This window comes from Eretmochelys imbricata, chromosome 9, assembly GCF_965152235.1.
Source record: "Eretmochelys imbricata isolate rEreImb1 chromosome 9, rEreImb1.hap1, whole genome shotgun sequence".
Classification (NCBI taxonomy): Eukaryota; Metazoa; Chordata; order Testudines; family Cheloniidae; genus Eretmochelys; species Eretmochelys imbricata.
In genome coordinates, this window is record NC_135580.1 from 99,572,595 (window position 1) to 99,597,206 (window position 24,612).

Here is a 24,612-nt window from a genome sequence, read left to right on the forward strand (position 1 = left end):
GGAGCCTGTGACACTGTTAGGGTATGACAGAAAATCACCTACACAACCATGGTCTGTATCTGTGTAAGCAGGGCTGCTGGCAGCTAGCGATCCACAGCAGAGAGGCTGGGATCAGGACAGACGGGTGCACGCCATTATCAATGCCTGCCAGCAAGCTCTTAACAAGAATCCCCTTTGCTGAATGTATACTAAACTCACCTGAATATCACCAGGCCAATGTATGGCCAGTTGAAACGGGTCTCTACTCCCCATTAGGTGCTTGTCTAACTCCCGCTGATGCTAGTGGGGCTCTGGCATGAGAAGCAAGGGTTGAGCAGATCTTCATGCTCTTCTCTTTATCGCACACGTTTGCAAGGGCAGTCGTAGCTCGTAAAGTCCCCACCAGTTCCTCAGGAAGCAGCCGTCTCCCTTCCTCTATAAAGTGCTGTCCACTGGAATGCAATCTGCATGTGTTGGCAGTGCTTCCTCTAACTGCTGTGTGATGTAAAAGCAAAGCTTTCTGAGTCTGACAGAAAGATTACAGATCTCTACTGTGTGTCATGGTTGTCTATAGAATTACTGTCCATTTATCATTTCGGGGGCTGTTTTTGTTGAGGTGGATTGTAAATATTTGGAATTTTTTCCCCCCTCCTCACCCCAAGAGGGAATTTTGCCAAATCCTCTAGAATTGTATAGAAAGAAAACATGGTGAATCTGTACGTACAGTGCTCAGGTGGCCAGTCCCTCATTCATAGTGCCATCAGCTCTGTTCTGTACCCAGGGGAAGGCCCTGTTGTAGAGAGGGGAGAGAACACCTTTAAAAGGATGTTGCAGCTGTTAGCCATGTTACCCAGTGGGATCGTAGCTGTAATATGTGCCATGACGACAATGTCTTGTCGGAAAATTTGCTATGAAGTGCACCATGTACTTTTAATTCATAATTGGGGGCAAACTTTCAAAGCCGGTTGGGATGGGTGCACTCTCCAAAATGCACCCACAAAGGGAACTTGCATTCGCTGCATGTCTGGCCACCCACATGCACGCAGTGACATGAGTGTTTTGCCAGCACACCCCGTCCCATCCTCCTTTGGAAATTTGGCCCTTCGAGTCTAATACATCATTGTTCTGCTTATAAATGTACTAAGTGTTGAGAATGTTTTAGTTTTTTCCTTAATTATAATTGTAATTGGCTTTTCCCCTTTTCTCTTGTTTATTTTTTTTCCAACGCTGTCTTGCTTTGCACTGTGATTGCATGCTGCGCCCCGGTGTATCCTTCATGACGATGTCACATGGCTTGTTGCTGTGATACCTGCCACGCCCCCAAATCCACCACATGTTGCCATGGTTACATAAATGCTCCACCCTCCCGTATGTCGCTTCCATGGTTCCCTACTGAAAGTGCCCATGATGCACGGTGCTACGCCCACCACTGTGTCTGCAGCAACAACACCTGCCACCAGCGTCCCCTTCGCTGCAACAGCTACAGCCAATCAGGTTTGGCCCTTTAAATAGCTTTCTTTCACATGTTCAGAACTAGATGACTCTGAGGGCCCGATCCTAGGAGGTGCTGAGCCCCTTCTGTGAGGTGCTGAGCCCCTCTAAGTCCCTTTGTGTCCTTGAGGGGCTGAGGGTGTTTGGAACCTCCGACAAGGCACTCTGCCCTACACAGGATTGGGCCCTTTGAAAGGCAGCATGTATACTTTTGGGATTGGTAAGGGAGCACTGGCTCATTGGGCTGGGTGGTTCTGAAGTAATTGTGGTGATAGCCCAGGGATGGGCGAGCCTTGGAAGGGCCAGGGTTCAAATGTAGGTTGGAGAAGCATCCATAAGCCTGGAAGCGTCTCTGAAGTGTCTCCACATTCTACTGACCTCGGGAGTTGTGCAAAACTGGGCTGTAAAACTCACAAAGAAAAGAGGCTTTCTCATAAGATTAACAGCACTCCTGCTTTCTGTCCTTACCAGAAATACCACACTGACCATGCTCTCCTGTGGTATTTTGGCATGCCCTGTCCTGGCTCAGGAGTGGAAATGGAAAAAAAAACAAGCTTGGGTTCTAAAATAACAACCTGGGTGAAGGTTCAAGTGTATTAAAACAGAAGCAAGTCACCCATCCCTACAGTATTTACACTGTATGTATAGTATGTACTGTTTTGCCAGTGCCATTAATATAAAGGATTTCATGCATGTTTGCCTAGCCGTCATTATCTGCAAAACATTGCTCTGAAGGTATTAAACCGAGATGGCTGCTTCTGCACCAGTCCTGAACTGTATATTGAAAATCTTAGGAATGCTTCCTTACATTCAATAAACCACAACGTCTCCCGATTAGGCCAGGGTAGAGTTTGGAACAGTAGGTTTTGTTCAATTATAAAGTTCGCAATTTTATTTAGTTCATCATCGTGCTCAGGTTCAGAGCCACTCAAAGGAAAAGCTGGTATCACCTTATTTTACAGGGCACTGCTACCGCTATGATACCACAGTACCTACAGAGGGCAAATCCTGTAGGTTTTCACCAGGCTTCACTCAGACACAAAGCCTCGTGGACTGTAATGGGAGTTTTGCCTGAATAAGGACTGAACTCAGAATTGGCCTGTTGTAAATGCTTGCCTACCTACACTAGCTATAACTATTTTGTTTCTCTGGTTTTTGCTAGTTTTAGTTCTCCTAATAATTATACAGCCACAAAAAGAAAAATCTTAATTCCTATGCCGTGTTAGTATATGGCTATGTGTGCTCTTTGTAAGTGATACCTAAATCTTCCAAACTGCAGTTTACAGGGCATTTTGCTGTCTTACAGTCTATGGAGTTGGACTCCCAAGTTCAATCACCATGTACGCCACTGGGCATTAATAATGACATAACTATGTAATTATTTATGCCTGCTAAAATAGTTAAACGCTGGGATCAGTTCGTGTTCTCTAAGATACTGCTTCAACAGTGGTTATATGTATCGATTAGTCTTAAACAAGCGCTGAAGAATGACTGGATAGAATGATCTCAAGAAAATGTGTTAATGTGACCTCTTTTTTACTGTAGATATCCCAGTTATCAGTAGATGAACTGAGTAGCAGCATGTTTGTTTCACAGATGTAGAAGTTTCCGATAGAACAGTAAGTTTCTTTTAACTGTTAATATTTACAGTTGGGTTTTTTATATAAGGGTATTGAATCCTCTAAAAGTGCCACTTGACCCTACTTCTTCTTTTCTCTGCATGCAGAACTTGCAGTCAACAGGAATTCCACACCTGAGTCCAGGGCTTATGATAAACAACATTTTTTTGTGCAGTCTAAAATGTCTGCTTTAAAATGTACCAAACCCCTTCTGCTATGACCGTTTCATGTACTGGACAGTTCCAAACTACTTAGCAAATTCCACAGTGTAACTCATTCTTATGGCGCATGTGCTACTGAGGATAAATAATAATTTGATAGCGAGAGTCAGCTAAAAAGCATTAGCTATGGTTTGCAGTTAGTAGCAGATTTACTCAACATGAGTAACTAGAACCCTCCAGATAGCTGGTGTCAATCGGCATAGCTTCAGTAGTTTGACTGTTGTTATATGGATTCACCTCAGCTGAGAACCTGTCACCTAGTGTTCTTCCTTCAGAGATTCTTGTTCAGTATGGTAATTGGCTTGAAGGCTGCAAACAATATACTTCTTCCACAACCTTGCAAAGCCTGGTGCATTCATAGTCTGCTGTTGCTTTCTGAATGAGAATAGTAGAGTATGTTGCCCTTTTATTTTTGGATTTGTTTGATATAAATTCACAGTGGAATCAGTGTTATTTTCAATTTCTTGTTGTTTGCATGTGTAGGCTATTATTTACATAAGGATCTCATTGTGTTTTTACCATTGAGAGACTAAAGGAAAGAAACAGGGGGTTCTCTGAATGTGATGATGGAAGCCATTTTATTTGCATAAATATATGGTCCAGCTTTTCCCCAGGACAAAAATGAAAGGGAAATACTTGCATTTAAACTCTGGAAATGGATTTGGAAGGGAATTGTGTAATTATTTCTGAAATAATTGACATGAACTGATCAGCCTGGTTATGCCTTTGATTTCTACTGAGTTCAGTAAACTATTCTGTATATGGAGAGAGTGTTAATCATGTCTGCATATCCCTGCCAGAGTCTGCCTGAATGCTGAGATAGCCTTGTTTGTGACAATTTTCTGCTTTATGTTGTGTATCATTTTTCAGAAACACCAGACTGACTTGACACCTTACGTGTTAAATCATTTCCCTAACACATGCACAGAGTGTGTTCTGCCCAATAGCAGTTTATTGGCTTGAAAGAGAAAACCTGACCTCATTCTTGATCTCTTTGGGATACTTTTGAGCCTTTATTTCAGTGTACTTTTTTTTTTCCTTTTGACTCATTTTTTGGAGTTCTTAGACTTATACCATCAGTAATTGAGAACCATTTCCTAAGAGGTGAGGGAAAACCGTATGATTCATGTTTTTTCATAAGGGGCCCAGGTACTTGCTGTTCAAACGGTGACCGAGTCTGTGACATTCCCAGGACATAGGAAGTCTCCTACTTGAAACGTTTAGGTTCCTCATTTCAAAAGCAGCCTCTGAAACTCTATGAAGTTTCTCATGCCAAAAGCCCTTGTGGACAAAGAGTTAGACACCTAACCACACTTGCATGCCCAGATACAGGCCTCGCTCCTGGAAAGCACTTAGTACATGCTTATTCCATCCCTATTCAGCAAAGCACTTACATGCTTGCCCTTGCAGTCCCCCTGCAGCTGGGGAAAGCAAATGGGCTTTGCAGCCTGCCCTGGAGGTCAGTGAACAAGGACTGTTTCCTCAGGTGTGTCCCCAGAATAAAGGACTGCCCCATGAACTCTCCTTTCTGTCTCTGGGATGTTACCCCGGGAGTTGGCAGACAGGCCCCGAGCCAGCAAAGCTCTTAAGCACATGCATAAATGTAAGCACTTGAAGGGAGTCACGGTGCTTGACTGCTTTGCTGAGTCAGGGTCTAAATCAGCATTCTCCAAGCTGCAAAGTGATTCTCCAGAGCTGTGTCTTGTGTGGGGTGACATCGCCATGGAAGGAGGGTAAACAACATAGCAGTAGATTTGAAGGTAGCTCAGTTCTCCAGACATCTCAAGTACCCCCAGAGGCTTCCCCAGTCAGAGGCAAAGACATTGTCAAAGATGGCTAACCCAGCTGTAACATTAACTGTTGTGTCCCCGACTTTAAGCGTGGGAATTCCAGAAGCACATAAAGGAGATCAGCACTTGGCTACCAGTAAGGTGTGGTCTGAGTGCAGGGCTCCTGGGTTCTGCTCTTGTCTCTGACCCTGACTCCTTCTATGGCATGGGTTATGTCACATGTAGCCTGATTTTCAGAGGTGCTGAGCCTCTCCCGTTCCCATTAAAGTCGATGGGAAGTACAGGTGCTCAACACTTCTGCAAGCCAGGCTGCTATTCTCTCTGCTCCCACTTCCTCGCCTCTGAAATCAGACCAATCCTCCTTCCCCTCCCCCCGCCCCCCCCCTCCCCTTCCCGTTTCACTTGGGTATTCTGTAGATTGGTATGTCAGCCTTTGCAATGAGCTCTGAGGACGAAAAGCACTAAGTACAGATTCAGGAGGCTACCAAGTGTGGTGTTAGCAATTTCACCCTAAATCAGAAAATTAAGTGAGTCAAACATTGCATCTCTCCAGCACACAGACAGCAAGTTCTTGTGTGCTGCAGTAAGAGTGTCTGCAGATTCCATTAAAAATGTAAAAACCAGGTGAGCATGATATTTGATTTCCTATTTCTCACTGTTTATTTTTTTTCCCCTCCTCCAGCAGACTATGTTGAAATTCTGAAGAGTAAAATTATGGAGTTCCAGGACTTCTCGGTGGGAAGCTGCACATGGCCTTTCTGTATATATTCCCTCCTCCCTCATTTCTTCCTCGACCACCTCTACAGTAAGCCTGTTGCAGCCTACATGTTAACCAAAAACTGATCAATGGGAATGTCAAAAAAAAAAAAAAAAAAAAAAAAGCACTATAGAAACAATTAACAAACAGCGCTCTGTTATATGAGATATACAAGTAGACAATTATAATAGACTTTTATAACACATTACTTTAACACACTTAATCATTTTATGACTACCATCATAAGTGCATCTGCACAGTGGACTGTTGGTTTACTGTATACTATCGATGGATAAATGTTTGTCTTGTTTTTAAAGTGTTATCTTACTGTTTTGTTTACATCATAGTCTATTGATTTGTTAAAGTGTACATCATTATCAAGTATACTCAATACCATTTTTTTCATTATTGTTATGTCTTAAGTTTTCATATACTGTAGTTTTCTGGGTTGGGGGGTATTTTTGTTTTGGGGTTTTGGTTTTTTTTTACTAAAAATGTTACAGTGGGAAACAGGAATTATGTGCTTGAAAAACACGACACAAGAATGTTCTGTCCTTTTCTATAGTTTGGTTGTTTTCATCAGCTTACATTGCTTGTTTTAAATGGCTCCTTTTAAGATCTAGAATTTGCCTTCAAGTAGAGTCTCAGATTCTGTCTTACAAATGTTATGAAGGGACAGCGGTCACGTTAGCCCAGTTCAGGGGTTTTACAAAGTGAGTTGAGTCTTGCTTCTTGAAAAGGGAAACTTTGCTATGTAATAAACAAAAAACATACTCGCACTCAGTAAAAAGTTAGATATCGGCTGAAGAGGGAGATTCATTCAGAAAGCATCAGAAAACAAGGAATTTCTCCAGTTTTGCTGTCCATTACAGTGCCATTCTTCGCTCCAAATGGCACACAGTTTTTCTTGCTATTTAAGTGGTGCCGTTAACAAACCCTCCCACAAAACACATGAGTAAGTCATGAGACAGATTCAGAGGGGTAAAGGAATCCTCCCCCACTCCCAGGAATGGGTAATTTTGATTAAAAATTACAAAAATCCCCCCCCACCCCACTCTGCCCAGGTAAGATGGTGCCGCCCCAGTTGCCCTTGTCTCCACTAAGTACGCTGCAGAATTCATTGGGAAATTTGGTGGGGGCATTCCCTGACATTTCATCAGCCTCTACCCCAATAATTTACTTCACCTTGAAGTCAGAGACATTTCCCAAGGGCTTTGGCTCTTTAAAACAAAGAACAAGCAACAAAGACAAACGACCCTTGAGTTTACCAGGCCTAGATGGTTTTCAGAGCTTTCACTCCTTGGATCAGTGGATGCATTTTGGTATCTTTTGTTTGATCAGGAGTGACATTAGGGTTGCCAGTACTTCAGTCCTTCGTATAACGGAGTAAACTGAAGGATGCCCAAGCCCTGCACAGCACACAGTGCCATTCTGGCTTGGCGAAAGTGGAGATACCATGGCCATGTTCGTCCCTAGCGTAAGTTCACTGACATCACTGGAGTTGTGCCAGAGATTTATTTGGCATGTTAGTCTCTGAATAACTAAAGGGTGTCAATAGCAAGTAATTGTTCAAGGACATGCAAGGGGATGTTAGGAGACTTTGGACAAAATATCAGGAGAAAACACTGGAAAGCAAGATCGGTTAGAGCGTGGAATAGCCTCCCAAGTGATGTAGTTTGTCACTGTAAACCGAGATCAATGTGGGTTGAGAACGTGTCCCCTATAAACAGCCCTGCACTGGCAGAGGGGATGCTCCAAACAACCGGGCTGGCCTTTTCCATCTGTGAGTGGCTAGTTTTTCCTGCATTGGCTGGAGATCTGCTGCTGCTGAAGCAGAATATCCCTACCCCTCTGCTGTACCAGGCACGAACTCAGTTCCCGAGGGGCTAACCCTGTATGTCCAAAGGCCGAGCTGCTTATAAACACAATGGAGTTTGGTGATTTCTGAGGAAAGCAGAGGGGCAGTGATATTACGGCTGTAACAACGGCACGTTCAAGGTAAAATTAATAGGCTCACTTTTTAACTTGTAACATTAGAGGCCAGAGCGCCCCCCCCGGGGGGGGGGAAGGCGCAATGTCCTCATTTTGTGCCAGGAAAACGTGGGCAGTCTGGGCCACTTGTTCTGTGTGGTTTATAGGCCTGGGCCTCTGATGTGTGGAGCGCCTCCTGGAAGGGCACTGAGCACTCAGTGCTTAGTGATGTCGGTGGAGCTGAAAGCCCTTGGCATCTCTGAGAATCAGGCCCTTACAACCCCGAGTACGAGTGCCACCCTGAACGCCCATTGGCTGAGTGGTCGTCTTGTTGTCTGATTTCTGACAAACATATTCTTATCTCCATTTTGATTCTTCACATTGTGTAGTAAATGTCCTTGTCCCGTCACCTGGCCCTTTCACCTGAGCACTTACAGATGTTTGCTGACATTACCAGTAACGGGAGCAAGTTGTGGGTGTCTGCTAGACACAGCTGGAGCGTCACTTTATGATCTAGCTTTGGTTCCTTCAGAAACAAGAACCCATGTAGAGTCCATAGTCAGTCCACATAGGGCCTGAACCAAGGGGAATCTTCCTGTTGACTTCAGTGGGCTTTGGATCAGGCACTAAGGAACAAAATATGGTAATCTATTAGCCTCACGTATTAACCTTTACTTGTGTCCTTCCACATTCCCCAGCTGTCAGCATTCAAAACATATGGTGTTGCCTGAAACTAGCAACACTAATATATATTGGCTATGATATACCTGTTCTTTTAACCACTGAGTTTCTGTTTCCCAAACTCATAACATTGTTAGTGGAAAAAGTGGATTTGAGTACTTCCTGTCTGAAATTATTTGTGTATCAAAATGGGTTTTGCACAACCTGTGCCAGTGCCTCAACAAAGAACAGACCTGATCTTCGTAAGCCAGAAAGGGTGCGTTCAAGCTTGTATGGCTTTATGAGTTAAAGGAGGTTGGAACGTTTTCAGTGCTAAATGGATTTTTGTATATCTTGACACTTTGATGTAACCTCCTGTTTTATTTAACTACTTAAACATCTGGCATAGATGTGCATAGAATGTAAACCTAGAACACAGCTGTTTTCATGTCACATTTAAAGCACTGAAAAAAAAATTAAGGGTTATTTTTTAGTAAAGAGGTCCAATGAGGGATGTTCAGGGTAGATATATTAGGTGCCACAACAGGTTTTATATTGCTGGCAGATTTAGAGTTCACTTTTAAGTGAGTTTAAGGAAAGAAAAGCTTGAAGCACTAAAAATTCACCAAATTCAAAACAATCTTGGCAAAAATGCCATTTTGAGGTAGCACTATTTAAACTAGTTGTGCAATGATTTGCTCTAATTTTCTTTGTTCAAAAAAGAAAACCAGTCGCCAGACTATAAATTTCCTAAATAGATGCGTTCTATTACAAAGTCACCGCGCTAGTTCGTGACTCTAAACAAATGTCATAAAAGCATGGATTTCGTCCTTTATTTGACAAGAGATGTATGTGAGTTTGTTGAAGTCGATATAATTTTAGTGACATTTTTATAAGCTTCCCACTTTCCATGAACCTATATTTTTTATTTATCCAAAGTTATTTCTCTTTGTCCATTTCTCTCAGCCTTATGCAAACAATATGCAAGAAATGCTGAAACTTGGATAAAACGGGTCGTGCAGAGGGAAAATGAAAGCTGAGAATGATCATTTTCATAGAAAGGTTGTTAGTAGTTTCAATAAAAAAAATACTGCTACTAAACTGCAACATATGCAGACAGTAAGAGGGATTTAAAATAAAGTAGATTCATAAAACTATTAAAATTATTTTTGTTAACTTCAGTGTTTTTAGTGATTGGAATCTGATTTTGCAATCAACCATGTTTTTTACTTTGAAATTTCTAGTGGATGATTTTTGTCTTTGTATTTTTGCATCACCATGTTAGAGAAATCGTTACCTCTCTGGCCGCATCCGCTCCGTTCCATTCCTGAGCACTCTGAAGCACTTTTCTCTCTGCCATAAGTGTCGTCTCGTACTGCACTCAGAGTGTTCACAAATGCACGGTGCTGGCTGGCTGCACTCTGCAAAACAAAATCTTTGCGCTCCCTGGGTGGCTTATGGAACACTCTCCGTTCCTGTGAGGTGTTCTCTCAACATACAGTCAGCTACGAAACACAAGTTAGAGTCCAGTGAAAATGACTTTGTTATACTCTAGCTGCACAAACAATAAACACAGCTACTTATATGAATATGTAACTGTTGTAGATACATCTGGCCAGATAATGAGATGCATGTATCTGATCAAATGTATTCATAAACTTACATATTCCTTCATAATGCAGTAGTATAGGCTATAGAACGTGCTAGTACACAGAACGATTGAGAAACTGGAGTCCTCATTTTTTATCCCTTGTACATTTCACAGACATGAAAATTGAAAAAGGTGAAATTTATGAGGAAAATCTAATTTCCCATTCCTGTTGAATGGATTTAGTGTGATATTGACCTGATTTTACCATGTGCCTGTTGAAGGCCTTAGAATATATACTGTATGTTAATGACTGTAATAACTTCAAAAAAAATTAGTTGATAGCCTAATCAAAATGTAAATATAGCTACAACACATTGTTACTAGGCATCAACACATTAATTCATGTCACATATTTTCATTTCTTTACTGTTAGTTTTTAAGGTTTTCATTATTGCTTTTTGATATCTTTAGTAACGAATGAATTTAATTTTGAAGGAGAATTAGGGGAAGTTTAAGATTTTTAATACATGTATTCAACCCATTTAGTTATATTCTAAACCAATACTGAAGCATGATAAGGTATAGAATATAGTCCATAACTAGTTTGTATAGTTTACAGTTTAAGAACAAAATTAACTTTGTATGTAACTCCTACAATGATAGATTCATTGTTAACTAATTATATTAAGTTGTTGTTGCTATGGCAACAAAACTACAACATGGCTACCTTTGTATACATTATTTGTGAAATTTTCACATGTAAATTAAAAGTGATGTGTAACAGTATGAGCTTGTTAAAGGTACAGTTCGATACTGTCAGATAAAGATATGATTGAATATTTTTAAAATCCCAAAGTCCCATGTGAAAGCTGAATTTGTGTCTTTAGGTCACATTTTCAGTCAAGAAGTTTACAACACATGGATTTAGAGTCAGGTTTTATAGCTTGTAGAAATCGTTGTGTGGCTAGGGTTATTCCACAGTATTTTAGGTTTTAAAACGTAACACCCGGCATTTACAATACAATAATTGGTCTTCATTTCATTTCATGTTGACCATCGCTGTGTGAATTCATCATTAACCAGTTTAAGTACTGTAGTCTTACTGCAATGATTATTTTTCCTGAAATTGAATACTCACACGATTATGTTAAAATCAGGGCTAATAATTAAACATATGAATATTTTAATACTAATTTATATTAGCAAAACCTGTACATAAGAAAAATATTGTGGAATGACCCCGTAACAGTGTTGAAGATACAAATATGCTGCAGTTAAACTGATTCAGTTAGTGTACGAATGTGTGAGACACACCTTTTTTGCACTTATGTACATAGTCCACGAAAGAAATCCTTGGAACTTATTTTGAATATAAAAAGTCTGTAATAATACAGGAAAAGTTTGTAAAAGAGATAGGTATTACTAAGGCTTTGAAAAGGAGGAGTTTTTTGCTATAAAACTTATCTGAAAGCATGATGTTGCTTTGCTGTTGTAAAAGCTTTGTAGTTTGCCATAGCTTACTATACAGCAGACTGATAACAGGTCAGCTTCAACCTGCAGCACAGAAAATGGGAAACAGTACTTAATTAATTAGTAAGGTCATTAGCAAAGATTTTAATTGCTTTTATAGCAGCCCTACATTTTAAAACACATTCTAGATCATGGTTTTTATAAGAAGTTGTGCTCACTATGAATCGTGTTAGGACCTGAATGTCACATGCATTTCTGCTAGCCCCTAATCTTCTTTCTAGCCAATACTGTTTTTATCTATGATAGATTCGTATCATTCCAACAAGTGTTGTAAATGTCAATGGGAAACTGAACTATAGCCATTCATCGTGGATTTTATCAGCATGGAATGTGAAATTTAAAGAGCTAACCAAGTTTTAAAGTGAGCAGTAAGCAAGTGGTGGAACTTAGGTTGATTGTCTTGGGATATTCGTCGTCTGCTGCTAAACTGCCTTGGCGTTTTGTTAGAGCAATAGCCGTTGATCCATGGCAATGTTCTGTCACGCCAACTGGATTTCTCCGTGGTGGAGGTTCCATGGTGGGCTGTGAGGTTGGAATGTGAATGCTGATCACCACAGTGGTGTTAGCCTGTTCCATGGGTTAAAGTAGAGGACGGAGCAGGGAACTCGGCTTCCCCTCTGCTCCTTTGCCTGGGGGAGCTCCGCTCCTTCCGCAGCGCCCTCTCCTCCTTGAATGAGCAAATTCCCCATCCCCGGACAGGCTCCACCCCCCTCCAGGGACGGGGAGAGAATGGGACACACCCTACCTGCATCTTCTCACTTTCCATTTTGCAAGGAAAGGTGGATAGATAACACCCAGCTCAGACGTTAAAAAAATCTCTTGTAGTCTCTTCAAATGGCCTCAAATTCTGTCAGCTGTATCCAGCCGTTCTGAGGAGGAATCCACCCAAACCCGCCATGCACTTTGCTTTTGCATTCGTGCACATTCTCCAACCTGGTGGAGCATAAATGATGGACTGTCTAGAAGCGGGGGAGGGGAATCCCAGGGACGTGCCCAGTTCTGTGCAGTGCAGGTGCACCCATCATTTAGCTTGCCTCACTCCAGGCCTGCTGGGGGAAATGAGCTTGTCTTCTCCCTGCTCTTCCTCCTGCTGAATCCTGTCACCAGCAAATGGGACAGTGACATGACCATCAAAACCAGTGTCGACAGCCCCTAGAGCTGGTGGGCTCCCTCTCCTCTTGCGATCTACTTGAGCCACTGCTTACAGAACAGTATCACAGCTAGTCGGCAACTCCACACATAAAACACCAGTGTTCATGCAGCACTGACGAGGATAAAAGGTTGCGGATGGATGGAAGGCTGGGTTGGGAGGTGTTTTTACTTTCACCGGTAAGGGACAGAAATCTGATTGGCTAGCAGATATTTCTAATAGGGCCCACTCCTGCATCCCCTATGCACCAGACTTCCCATTTATTTCTCAGGGAGTGTAGGCTGGGCAAGGATTGTAGAATGGTGTTCCCAGTGTAACATATAGTAACTCATCGGTGTTAGGAACTCACATCAGGGCCGTACATCACTCTTCACCTAGAAGTGTGTTTGTACGCCTGGCTTCTTGCCCTTCTGTGCCTTATTGCAACGGCATCATTTACTAAAATAAAATATTAAAATACTAATGATGGGGGGGGCGGGGGGGAAGATTCATGGTTTAAAAGATCATTTCCCCATAGTAGATGGCTGGGACCCAAAGGCAGGGGAAAGTCTGGGATTCTTTTCCTGGTTCTGTTTTGTTTTGTTTCATTCTAAAGGTGTTTGAAGAGGCTGCAGGGCCCAGAACTCTGCCTGAGCCTCAAAGACACTAGCTGGTCCAACCTGACCCTGCCAGCTGAGCTTTTTCCCCTTGAGAGGAACAGAGGAGGCAAGGGAAACATTGATTTTTAATTGGACCTGCATTGTACAATCACCAAAAGTCAGCTCAAACCAATAGCATTGTGGAACAGAAAATCCTGGAGGGTCTGTGAAAGGGCTGGGCTAGACCTTCACATTGGGTCAAATGTCCCAGATCAGCATTATGGAGTAGAAGTGGCTGGAATTTCTGATCTTTTCCCCTCAGCCATCAATTTTAGCACCTGAGCCTTCATTCCTTACTGAGAGTTCAAAGAACTGGGTTTTATATCCGATTAAGGAATGTAGGACTGCTGCAGAGTCCTCAAGGCTGTTGGATGTTCACAGGGCCAGCTTCTGCCATCAGTTAGGCCCCAGTTTGGCAAGGTACTTAAGGGCGTGCCTAATTTTTGAAGTAGGTGAGTTGTCCCGGTATCCTGGTGAATCAGGGCCTTAGACCCAGGCAATTCCATTGACCTCAGTAGGGTAGCATGAGTGTAACTAAAGGTCGAATTCATCCTGTCGTCTTTCAAAGTGAAATAAATGAGGGAAAACATTTTGGAGCTGTTGGCTCTTTCATGGGCCCCATAAAAATCTAGGTTTGGCTACTGTAATTAGTTAGTTGGAACCAGTGCATTATTGTGTAACAGTGCATGCCTGGAGGACAGTGAGAGCTCTCGTTTGTTGTAAGTCATTTTTATAATTAAGCTTATTCTCCTTTGCAGGATAATTAAACAAAAATACTTTGCACTATGTGAAATGAATCACAGCCAGTAAATTTTTTTTTCACTAGAGTAAGAGAAGAACCTTTAATCACGACACCACAGCTAAAATCTTTGCTAGTGACCTTTACAGTCATATTCTCTATCATCAAAATAAAAACTGCACATGCCTCTCGAATGAGATATTTAAACATGCAAAAATAACACAACTATTAAATAAAACTAAGTTTTTATCCAAACACACAACAGAGAGAATTACCTGACACAGAATTACAAGGTTCCAGTTCTTTATTACTGTACACAAATGCTATTTGATAGTGGTGGAAGCCAAATGATTTTGTTGCCATGGCTTTTGTATCCTAGCAGATGAGGGGATGACGTGACCATTTTTAGATAGGCTTGTGGGATTTTTTTTTCAAATTAGATTTTATTATTATTATTATTATTATTTTATTTTAAATCATTAAAAAACCCATCCATTGTTAGTCACTTGACACTAGATCACCCATTAAAAATAATAATAGAGAATTGTATTTTAGGCAATCACTAAAATCAGGAAGAGTGTATTCTCCTAAATTTTCAATTTTTAACTTAAAAAAAAAAAGAACGGTAGATATGGAAGTACATTCTTCTTTTCCTAGACACTTCTGGTAAAACTTAAAGTACGGGAATCATTAGACAGATGTCAATTTAATTTAATGAAATAGTTTTAGATTAAAAAAAAACCTGTTAGCCCTATGGAATTGTATCAAATTAAAATATCATCAGCAAATCCCAACAGCTAAAGGCTATTGTGATATTTCAGTTCCAGAACATAATATAGTTCATTCCCTCAACTGCTATCAACAAGGTGTACGCTTTGAATTTATTTTTCTTTTTGCCACATTATATTGCTGTAGTGCTTGTATGTGCTTTAGTAATGTGCATAATGCTACTCATTTTAGTATGTTACTTCTATATTGTTATTGTTTATTTTTTGATCTTTTAATAAAGTGTATAAAATTCTTGGTTATGTTTTTTATGGACCCAGCTCTACACATTAATAGGAGTTCACTTTAAAGACTTTTCAAGTTCCAGTTTTAGTCCCAGTCTTTAAAGGTTCTGATGTAAAAATTACAATTAATGAAATTTGATTCAATGTTATACCTGATGCGTAGAACAACAGAATAAATTTCTTTCCAGAAAATATCTTCAGTATTTTGAATTATGTAGCTAGTGCATCCGTTTTATTGGATGCATTAGGCTTATCATATTGAAGTTACTAACACAAGAAAGAAATTTGTATTTTAGAAAAATAAAAGTAAACTTTGCAGACACTGGCTACTGGTTTCTCTTGTGCCTTAGACTTTCTGAGACACATGACGTGTTATGTTTTGTATTTTTTCTTAATTTCTTGCTGACCCTATTTTTGATGTAATTGGGGAGGAGATCGATACTATGCATTTGAAGATAACCATGAAGAATAAATTGAATGTGATTCAAATGTCTGCACCTTTTGTAGCACAAAAATGTGTGTATTAATTTTTCCCTTAACATGCATGCTAGGTATCAAATGAATGGCACAGTGTAGCAGTAATTCAACCACCATTTTCCAAGAGCTAAACCGTGTGATCCAAAATTCCCATTGAAGTAGCCTGTGATCTTGTATGGTTCAGGAATGACAACACTGAATACTGAATTCCTCTTGCTATCCACCAAGCTGGTGAAGCATATGCTGTGACACAGAATCCTCACGTAAAGGAATTACAGCTGGAGGCTTGGCCAGCCTTGTACGGTAGCTCATTAACTCATTGCTGACACCCATAGTTGCTATTGGTAATTTTTGTAATGTAGACAAGGTTTGAGTGAGCGAGTTGGTAAGCGTCCACACCCATTTAGTCCTCGGCAGAGGCTCGAATGTTAACAAAAAATGCCCGACAGTGCTAACAGTTGTGGTGGCTTTTGTGACCTGAACATCTGTCAGCAACTGGCTTGAGCCCACCACTCACTTCACACAGGCTCCTTGAACCACCCTCAGATGACGATAGCTTTGATGCACAAGAGGTGCTGAGCCAGATTTGGTTCAAGGAGCCAATTTAACACTAGCTCAAACGAGGTTGCTGCCACATGTGTTAGCTTCCTAGAAAAGACTGGGGCCCATTCTGCCAGGACAGGAGTTACCTCCTGCATAGCCTGGGATTGACAGACACAACTTTTGGACACAGAACACTGAGGGTTGTTACAGTCTTCCCGTATATTGGTCTGGAGAGCTGGATTTTACAGCCCTCTTCTGTTTGGATGTCTTGTTTCATACAGACCTGTATTGAGAACTCGGTGGTCTGTACTCGTAGCAACAGCATCACAGAAGAGCATTACATGTTAATTTCCAATCCCCACCACCACATACACACATAACATGGTTCCAGCACGAGACATCAAGCCCGAGGGCTCTTCCTTGGTTTTAGGAATGGTGACGGCTTGTATCTCTATGCTGATCCGCTATGTAGGAAAGTTCTCAGCTGGAGCAGAATGTAGGAAAGAACTTCACACTTCAAGAAGCATGAAAAGTGTGAAGGTGCAAATGGTTTCCACCTCTCTCTAATATCTAAATGGCACTTCCCCTATTGCCTGCACTGCTGGAAGAGTCAACAACAGTGGTGCCAGGCTGGCCATGATAATCGGGACAGATCTTTTGAATATTAATCCTATCTATGTTATTTTAAATACTGCATGAGTGATTCTGGGCAAATCAACCCAGAAGCTCAATAACCCTGAGCTGAACATAGCTCGCTCTTTATTTGCACAATTAGCTGCTGCTGGCTTTTGCAAAAGAGCAATTTTGGAATCCCAAACCCACAAACAACATGTTTCAACTATAAAATGAATTGGAAACAACTGAGAGGGCTCAAAGCCAGAGAGGAGGAGAACCAGAATGGGCCTTGACCCTGCTGCTCCAAAAAACAGACAAGAAGCAGATACAGTACCAGTTCAAATACCACAACAGGGACCATATCTGCAGCAACACCAGGCTTAGAGTTGGCATTCTTACACTCCGACACTGAGATGAGGCTGCTGTTGCTGTAGATAAATAGCCTTTCTCCGTAGTCGCTTCGGTTGAACACATACCTACGGTTTCCTGGGTTGTATGGGGGCAAGACCCTCAGTAGTATAATTCCATGGATATCAAAAGCATTCTTCCTCTTCACGCCGGCCGAGGGTCTGGCCTCAACGTGTTTTGTGTGTCCCAGCATACTCAAGTTAACGCACGTGGATTTGGTATGAATGTAAATAGCTACCAGCTTCTCTTGATATGTCTGAACTGCATGGACATCTGCCCGGCACACTCCAAACTGATCAAGTCCTGCCCCAGCTGCTGAGATGGGATGGATTTGGGGATGCAGCCTTTTCTACAGTTACGAACAGAATGTAAGAATATAAGAACAGCCAGACTGGGTCAGACCAATGGTCCATCTAGCCCAGTATCCTGCCTTCAAACAGTGTCCAATGCCAGACGCTTCAAACAGAACAGCACAATTATCGAGTGATTCATCCCCTGTCATCCAGTCCCAACTTCTGGCAGTCAGAGGCTTAGGAACACCTAGAGCATGGGGTTATGTCCCTGACCATTTTGGCTAATAGATGGACCTATCCTCCATGAACGTATCTAATTCTTTTTTGAACCCACTTACAGTTCTGGCCTTCACACTCTCCCCTGGCATTGAGTTGCACAGGTTGACTGTGTGTTGTGTGAAGTACTTCCTTAATGTTTGTTTTATACCTGCTGCCTATTAATTTCATTGGGTGACACCTGGTTCTTGTGTTATGTGAAGGGAAAAATAACACTTTCTCCAAACCAGTCATGATTTTATAGACCCGTCATATCCATCCTTAGGTGTCTCTTTTCCAAGTTGAACAGTCCCGGTCTTTCTAATCTCTTCTCGTATGGAAGCTGTTGCGTACCCCTGATCATTTCTGTTGCCCATCTCTGTACCGTTTGCAATTCTAAGAGAGATCTTCGGTTTTTTAGATGCGGCAACAAGAACTGCAAGCAGCATTCAAGATGTGGGCTTACCATGGATTTATAATGGCATATTTACTGTCTTATTATCTATCCCTTTCCAAATGGTTCCGAATGTTCTGTTAGCTTTTTTGTCTGTTTCCAGCTCTTTTATGAATATGTTGAACAACACTGGTCCCATATAGATCCCTGCGGGACCCCCCATATACCTTTCTCCACTGTGAAAACTATTAATTCCTATCCTTGGTTTCTGTCCTTTAAGGAGTTTACTTATCCATGAAAGGACCTCCCCTCTTATCCCATGGCTGCTTACCTTGGTGAAGAGCCTTTGGTGAGGGACCTTGTCAAAGGCTTTCTGAAAATCCAAGTACACTGTATCACCCTTGTCCACATGTTTGTTGTCAACTTTAAAGAATTCTAATACATTGGTGAGGCGTGATTTCCCTTTACAAAAGCTGTGTTGACTCTTTCCCAACATATTGTGTTCATCCGTGTGTCTGATAATTCTGTTCTTTGTAGGGAAGTCAGGTTTACCAGCTTGTAATTTCCAGGATCGCCTCTGGAGACTTTTTTTTAATTGGCATTACATTAGCTATCCTCTAGACATCTGGAACAGAACTTGGTTTAAATGATAGACTACATCTCACAGTTAGTAGTTCTGTAGTTTAGTATTTCAGTTCCTTCAGAACTCTTAGGTGAATACCATGTAGTCCTGGTGCCTTATTACTGTTTAATTTATCCCTTTGTTCCAAAACCTCCTCTACTGATCCTTCAATCTAGGACTGTTCCTCAGATTTGTCACCTAAAAAGAATGGCTCAGGTGTGAGAATCTCCCTCACATCCTCAGCGGTGAAGACTGATGCAAAGAATTCATTTTGCTTTGTCTTCTCTGAGTGCTCCTTAGCACCTCTATCGGCCAGTGCTCCGACTGATTTTTCAGCAGGCTCCCTGCTGCTGGTGTCCTTTACACAAAATTGCTGTTAGTTTTTGAGTCTGTTGTTAGTTGATCTTGAAAGTCTTTTTTGGCCTGCCTAATTATAGTGGACTTGCCAGAGTTTCGATTTCCTTTCTATTTCTTTGGTGGGATTTGACTTCCAATTTTTAAAGGGTGCTTTTTTTTTTTTAACTCTAACTACCTCTTTTACTCTGGTTATTCATGATGGCATTTTTTGGTCCTCTTACTATATTTTTTGTTTGGGGAAGGGGGAGGGTTAAATTTAGTTTAAGGCTCTAGTATTGGTGTTTTTAAAGGTTTCCATGCAACTTGTAGGCATTTCACTCTTGCGACTGTTCCTTTTACTTTCCACTTAACTAGCTTCCTCATTTTTGTGTAGTTCCCCTTTTTGAAGTTAAATGCTACTGTTATGGGCTTCTTTGGTATTTTTCCTGCTACAGGGATGTTAAATTTAGTTTTGTTATGGGCATCATTACCAAGGGGTCCAGCTATAGTCATCTCTTGGATCAGATCCTGTGCACCTCTTAGCACTAAATCAAGAATTCCCCCTCTGCTCGTGGGTTCCAGAACTAGCTGCTCCAAGAAGCAGTCTATAATGGTGTCTAGAAATTTTATCTCTGCATCCCGTCCTGAGGTGACATATTCCCAGTCAACATGGGGATAATTGAAATCCCCCATTATTACTGGGTTTTCTGTTTTGGTAGTCTCTGTAATCTCCCTGAGCATATCACCATCACCGTCACCATCCTGGTCAGATGGTCGGTAGTCTATCCCTACTGCTACACTCTTATTATTCAAGCAGGGAATTTCTACCCATAGAGATTCTGTGGGACAGTTTGATTGATTTAAGATTTTAACTCTGTGACTCTGCTTTCTTTCACATGTAGTGCCCCTCCCCCACCGGCATGACCTACGCGGTCACTCCTGTATATTTTGTACCCTCGTATAACTATGTCCTGTTGATTACCATCATTCCACCGAGCTTCTGCCTCTTCTATCAGGATCCTCATTGACTACCAGGTGCTCAAGTTCACCCAACTTAGTATTTAGACTTCTTATATTTGTTTTCAAGCACTTACAATGTTTGTCAATATTTCGTAGTCTGCCTTCTAATTGAACGGTATTCTTTCTCATTCGACTCTTTCTCTTCAGTTCCTACCTGTACTTTATCAACTTCTCTCCTCCTCTTTTTACTAGGATATAGAGTATCCCCATTACTAGATCCTCCCCTCTGGGGATGTTTCTGGCAGCACTGTCTGCTCTCCACACCTACCAGCTTTCCCCTAGACCTTCATTTAAAAACCGCTCTCCAGCCTTTTTAATTTTACAAGCCAGCGATCTGGTTCTGTTTTGGTTTAGGTGGAGCCCGTCCTTTCTTTATAGGCTCCTGTTGTCTCCAAAGGTTCCCTAGTTCTAATAAACCTAAATCTCTCCTCTGAAAACCAGTGTGTCTCATCCGGCCATTGAGACCCTGCAGTTCAGTCTAAGTGGCCCTGCCTGCACATGGAACTGGAAGCATTTCAGAGACTATGCCCCTGCAGGTCCTGTTCTGAAGCCCTGGGAAGGAATATGGTGGGGAACTTCCCTTGCCATTTACTGTAGGGTCGGCTGTGCAGGCCTTGTGCACACAGAACTCTCCCTTTGCAGTCGGGGGCTGGGGATGGGGGATAGTTGATCAGCACTGTAAGGTGGAGATTTTTCTCTCTGAAAGGCGACTGTTTTTTCCAGGAGTTACCTGGCTGGAAGTCCCATGGTGCTAGAGGCTGCACATGGTAAGAGAGAATCCCTGCCCTGCAGATCGTACAGGCTAACAAGTCAGACAAAGGGTGGGAGAAAGGAAAGGTTATTGTCCCCGGTTTATATATGGGGAACCAAGGCACAGAGAGGCAAAGTGACCTGCCCCCTGAAGTCCGGGGAAGAGCTGGGACATGAGCACAGATTTCTTCAATCCCAGTCTAACCGCAGTGTGAGCTTTCTTCTCGCTGTTGGGTTGCAGGCCCTCCGCGCTCTGTTGGAGCACGCTACAGCGAAGGGCGAGCCGATACAAACAGAGGAAGACATTTTAGTTCCTGTTTCATCTTCAGTAGAACAAGCCACCTACCAGGGGGAAAAACAAGTACAGAAATTTTTTTTACCCCTTTTTTAATGTAAGCCCATTCTGAGCTGACTTCTCCTGGCAAGTTCCCTGACTCCCTCTGTGCGTCAAGCTACGTACGACTTTTTCTGTGAGCGACTCTGGTTGCAAAAGGAAATGTCTCGTTTATTTCCAAAAGTCAGGGCTCTGGTAGAAACAGGGCAGTGGTTCCAAGTGTGCCAGTCGCAGGGCGGGCTCGACGGAAGTGCCTCTTGCAATGGCGAAGCGTGAGTTTCTTCCCTCAGGTGTCTATGTCGGACGCTAAGGCCTTGATTCCACATGGCCAGCAGTGTCTGCCCACGTCTCTGCAGCTGGGAACAAGGCCAGCGGATTTGGTAGGTGTAAGCTTACGTGATTGCTCGTCAGAGTGAAAGACGAACATATAGATCTGTTCTTAAATAAGCTCTGTGCCGGGGTGACCTTTCGAACAGCATCTGCAGTAAGTGCTGTTACCGGGGACCGCCGGAGTTACCTCTCAGGCTTCCTGCACTGCAGTCTGGGAGGGTGCTGAGGGTGACCCCTGGCAGTGGATTTGGGCTAATGGCAGCTGCCCAGCAAGCAGGAGGCGTTGTCTGTGCTAGGGAGCCTCTATCCTGGCTGGAAATCTGCACAAAATCTGCCTCCCTGCTTAGGCCAGGCCCAGAGGGGCTTGCTGTGTGCTCCCTTCACCCGGGAAGCACCCTCCATGGGGCCTAAGGGCAGGAGAGGGGGTGCTGTGAGGTGGCTGGTGCCTCTCCATGCTGGCGGAGGGGGAGCTATGCAACTGGGCGTCCCTTCCGCGGGCTGGTCTCCGTTGGACAATGAGGCCGAGCGTGCCCAGCCTGCAGCAGCTGGGGTGTATCTGGGGGGTAGCTCCCAGAGCGGAGTGGAAGTGACAAGGGCTGAAGCAGGTGCGGGGGATGCTCAAGGCAGGCTTGTTCTGCATAGCCATATCGGCACTGCTGGCATAAGGCTCATCCAACCAGGAAGGCGTTAGAGACCTTCCAAGTTCAGGGATGTGCCATCAGAACTGATCTGCCCGTTGGCATTGCGGTCATCAGCAGGGCGCCGGAGCAAGGACCCAGGGACTTGGCTCGGGGAAGCCCATCTGCAGGGGTAATGGGGCAAAACCAAGAGACCACACCTTAAGGACATCTGCCCAAGGCAGCTCAGCAGCACCCCCCTCAGCTAGCACGTGGCCAGACCAAAGGTGTTTATTGCTCCACAACCATCTTAAACTTCCACAAGTCGAACAACTCTAGCCCGGGACTCAGAACAGGCATCTTTCCGACGATACCTGCCAGGCAGCCCAATGCCCCTCAGGCCAGCTTGTGGCCTCACATCTATGGAAGACTTTCCAGTGGCTGCACTGGGAGCAGGGCTAGGGAACAGGTTTGAAAGCAAGAGGACAAAACGAGAGAGCTACGAATGAGTTTGGCCAGCAATCCCAAATGTCCTGTCTGCTCTGATGGTGGGAACGTTACAAACGTCTGTCCAGAATGGGGATGGTGCTTTACAGATGAAGCTACAATACAGAATATAAAAGAATACACGTGATAGTGCATTCGGGGCATGAGCCATTTGGAAATACACACTAGAGCCCATCCCCACTGGAGCACAGCTGTATGTGGCAGCCAAGCTTAATAAAATCTCCATTTAGCTTTTACATTGTCGGAGCTCCAGTGGGAAGCCCAGGAAATATCCAGTTTTCAAGGCTTGCTCTACATATTGAATGGGCCTCTGCGGTCCCGAAGGCAGACAGTGTTTTATCCAATCCGACCTTAGTGCTGAATACATAGATCACTTTGATCTATTTATTATGAGGAGATGCAGAAAGGAGGAAGAAATGTTTGGATAAGCCCCAAAGAGCTGTGGATTTAGAAAAATCCTCTCCAAAGAAAGCAGCCAGCTAACCCCTTCTTTAAACAGAGAGATTTAATAGGAGATGTTAAAGTGAGAAAAAGCCCTTTGAAAATAAGCGGTTCATTTTAAAGCTTTACACTAGCAGTTAGGGCTTGTCTACACACAGAAATGAATCTGGAATAAGGAAGGGTATGAATTTAAAGCAGATTAACTATTTCTGATGATCTCTTTGTGTGGCTGCTCTTATTCCAAGGAGCCGAGCCCTGAGTTTGAGAGGTTCCAGTCGTATTCCTCTCCCCACCCTCTGGGATCACAGAGCACTCAGAGCCCGAGAGGTGGGCAAACATCTGGGAAAGTGCCGCTCCCTATGGCTGTCTGCTGAGCGTTCTTGTGCACCGGTTCAGGGTTACATGGAGTGGCAGGGGCCTGAGTGCAGAGTCTTGTCTGTCACGGAGCAGAAACCCTGAGACATGCCGCAGTCTCGTTCGCATCAGGGCCCTGATGAAAATGGAAATGGCAGCAATCCAGTGGCAGTGTTGCTGGCAGGCATGGTCTTGACCTGGTGTTTCTTTTCCGTTTCAGCTTTTCCCTGGTGGATAAAGTCTGAGGGACATGGCATGTGACACACACGTGCTCCCCTCCATCCGACCTGCCCGTTTGCTTTGTACGTTGCCCTGAATTGGAATGTGAGGATCCAGCCCTGAAATCCCACCATTACCGTGGACTCACTAGAAGGACGGGATGAGGGGCGTCTGCACTGTGCATTTTGTAGACACTGGACAGCGTTTGTCTGCCCTTTCAGAGGCTGTAGCTAGATTTTTGCACAGGTCTTTCTGCTTTGCTCCACAGTGCATGTAATTAGAGCTCTCATCAGTGTTCTCTGCTGCTCTTCCCAAAGGAACTGTTGCTTCCCCCACAGCCAGTACCTCTCTCTAAACCTGCATTTAAGATCTATGGGCCTGATCCTGTTCTCACTTAGAACAGTTTGACACCAGTGAGTTCAGCGGAGTGACTCCAGATTGACTGACTGCCATGGAAGTGAGAGGAGAAACCAGTGCTTGAGCTCAGATCAATTGTTAGGATGTTCCCTTGGAACGGGACATGCCCACCAGGCGTCCCTTGGGAACCGGACTGGCTTGTCCACTGTCAGAAGGTTTCATGGGCCGCAGGCCATTGGAAATATATTTCTGTTTAGGGACCTCTGCTAGAATGAGGAGTCGGCCCCAGGATTCTGACTCATGTCCCAGGGCCCCAGGATTTCCTGCTGCGTGTCCTCGCATTCCAGGCTGGAATCTAGCAGTCCTGCTGCAGGTTGCCTTACAGTGCTTCTCTCCTGCTAGATTTTCCTGGGACTGTGCTGACTTGCCAAGGGGCTTTGGGGGACGTACATGTGTCTGTGCTTGTGGGTGTGTTACAGGCCTCCTGCGAAACGCCTGACACAGGAAAACACCGTGGAGGAATTCCTGCGCAGAGACGCAGCCCTTCATCTCCCTTTGAAGGGAGCTGCTCAGGCTGATCTCCAGTCCTGCGAG

The 24,612-nt window shown here is 43.3% G+C and overlaps 1 protein-coding gene across 1 annotated transcript in view; it reads left to right on the top strand.

Moving 5' to 3' along the window:
* MBNL3 (muscleblind like splicing regulator 3) overlaps positions 1-15,464 on the top strand; it is a 120,643-nt gene extending 105,179 nt beyond the window's left edge. The window contains exons 7-9 of the mRNA XM_077827207.1: positions 1,379-1,473; positions 3,016-3,089; positions 5,783-15,464. Of these exons, the coding sequence (XP_077683333.1) occupies positions 1,379-1,473; positions 3,016-3,072 (152 nt within the window). The 3' untranslated portion in view covers positions 3,073-3,089; positions 5,783-15,464. The remainder of the gene's footprint in view (positions 1-1,378; positions 1,474-3,015; positions 3,090-5,782) is intronic.
* The last annotated feature ends 9,148 nt before the right edge of the window (positions 15,465-24,612 follow it).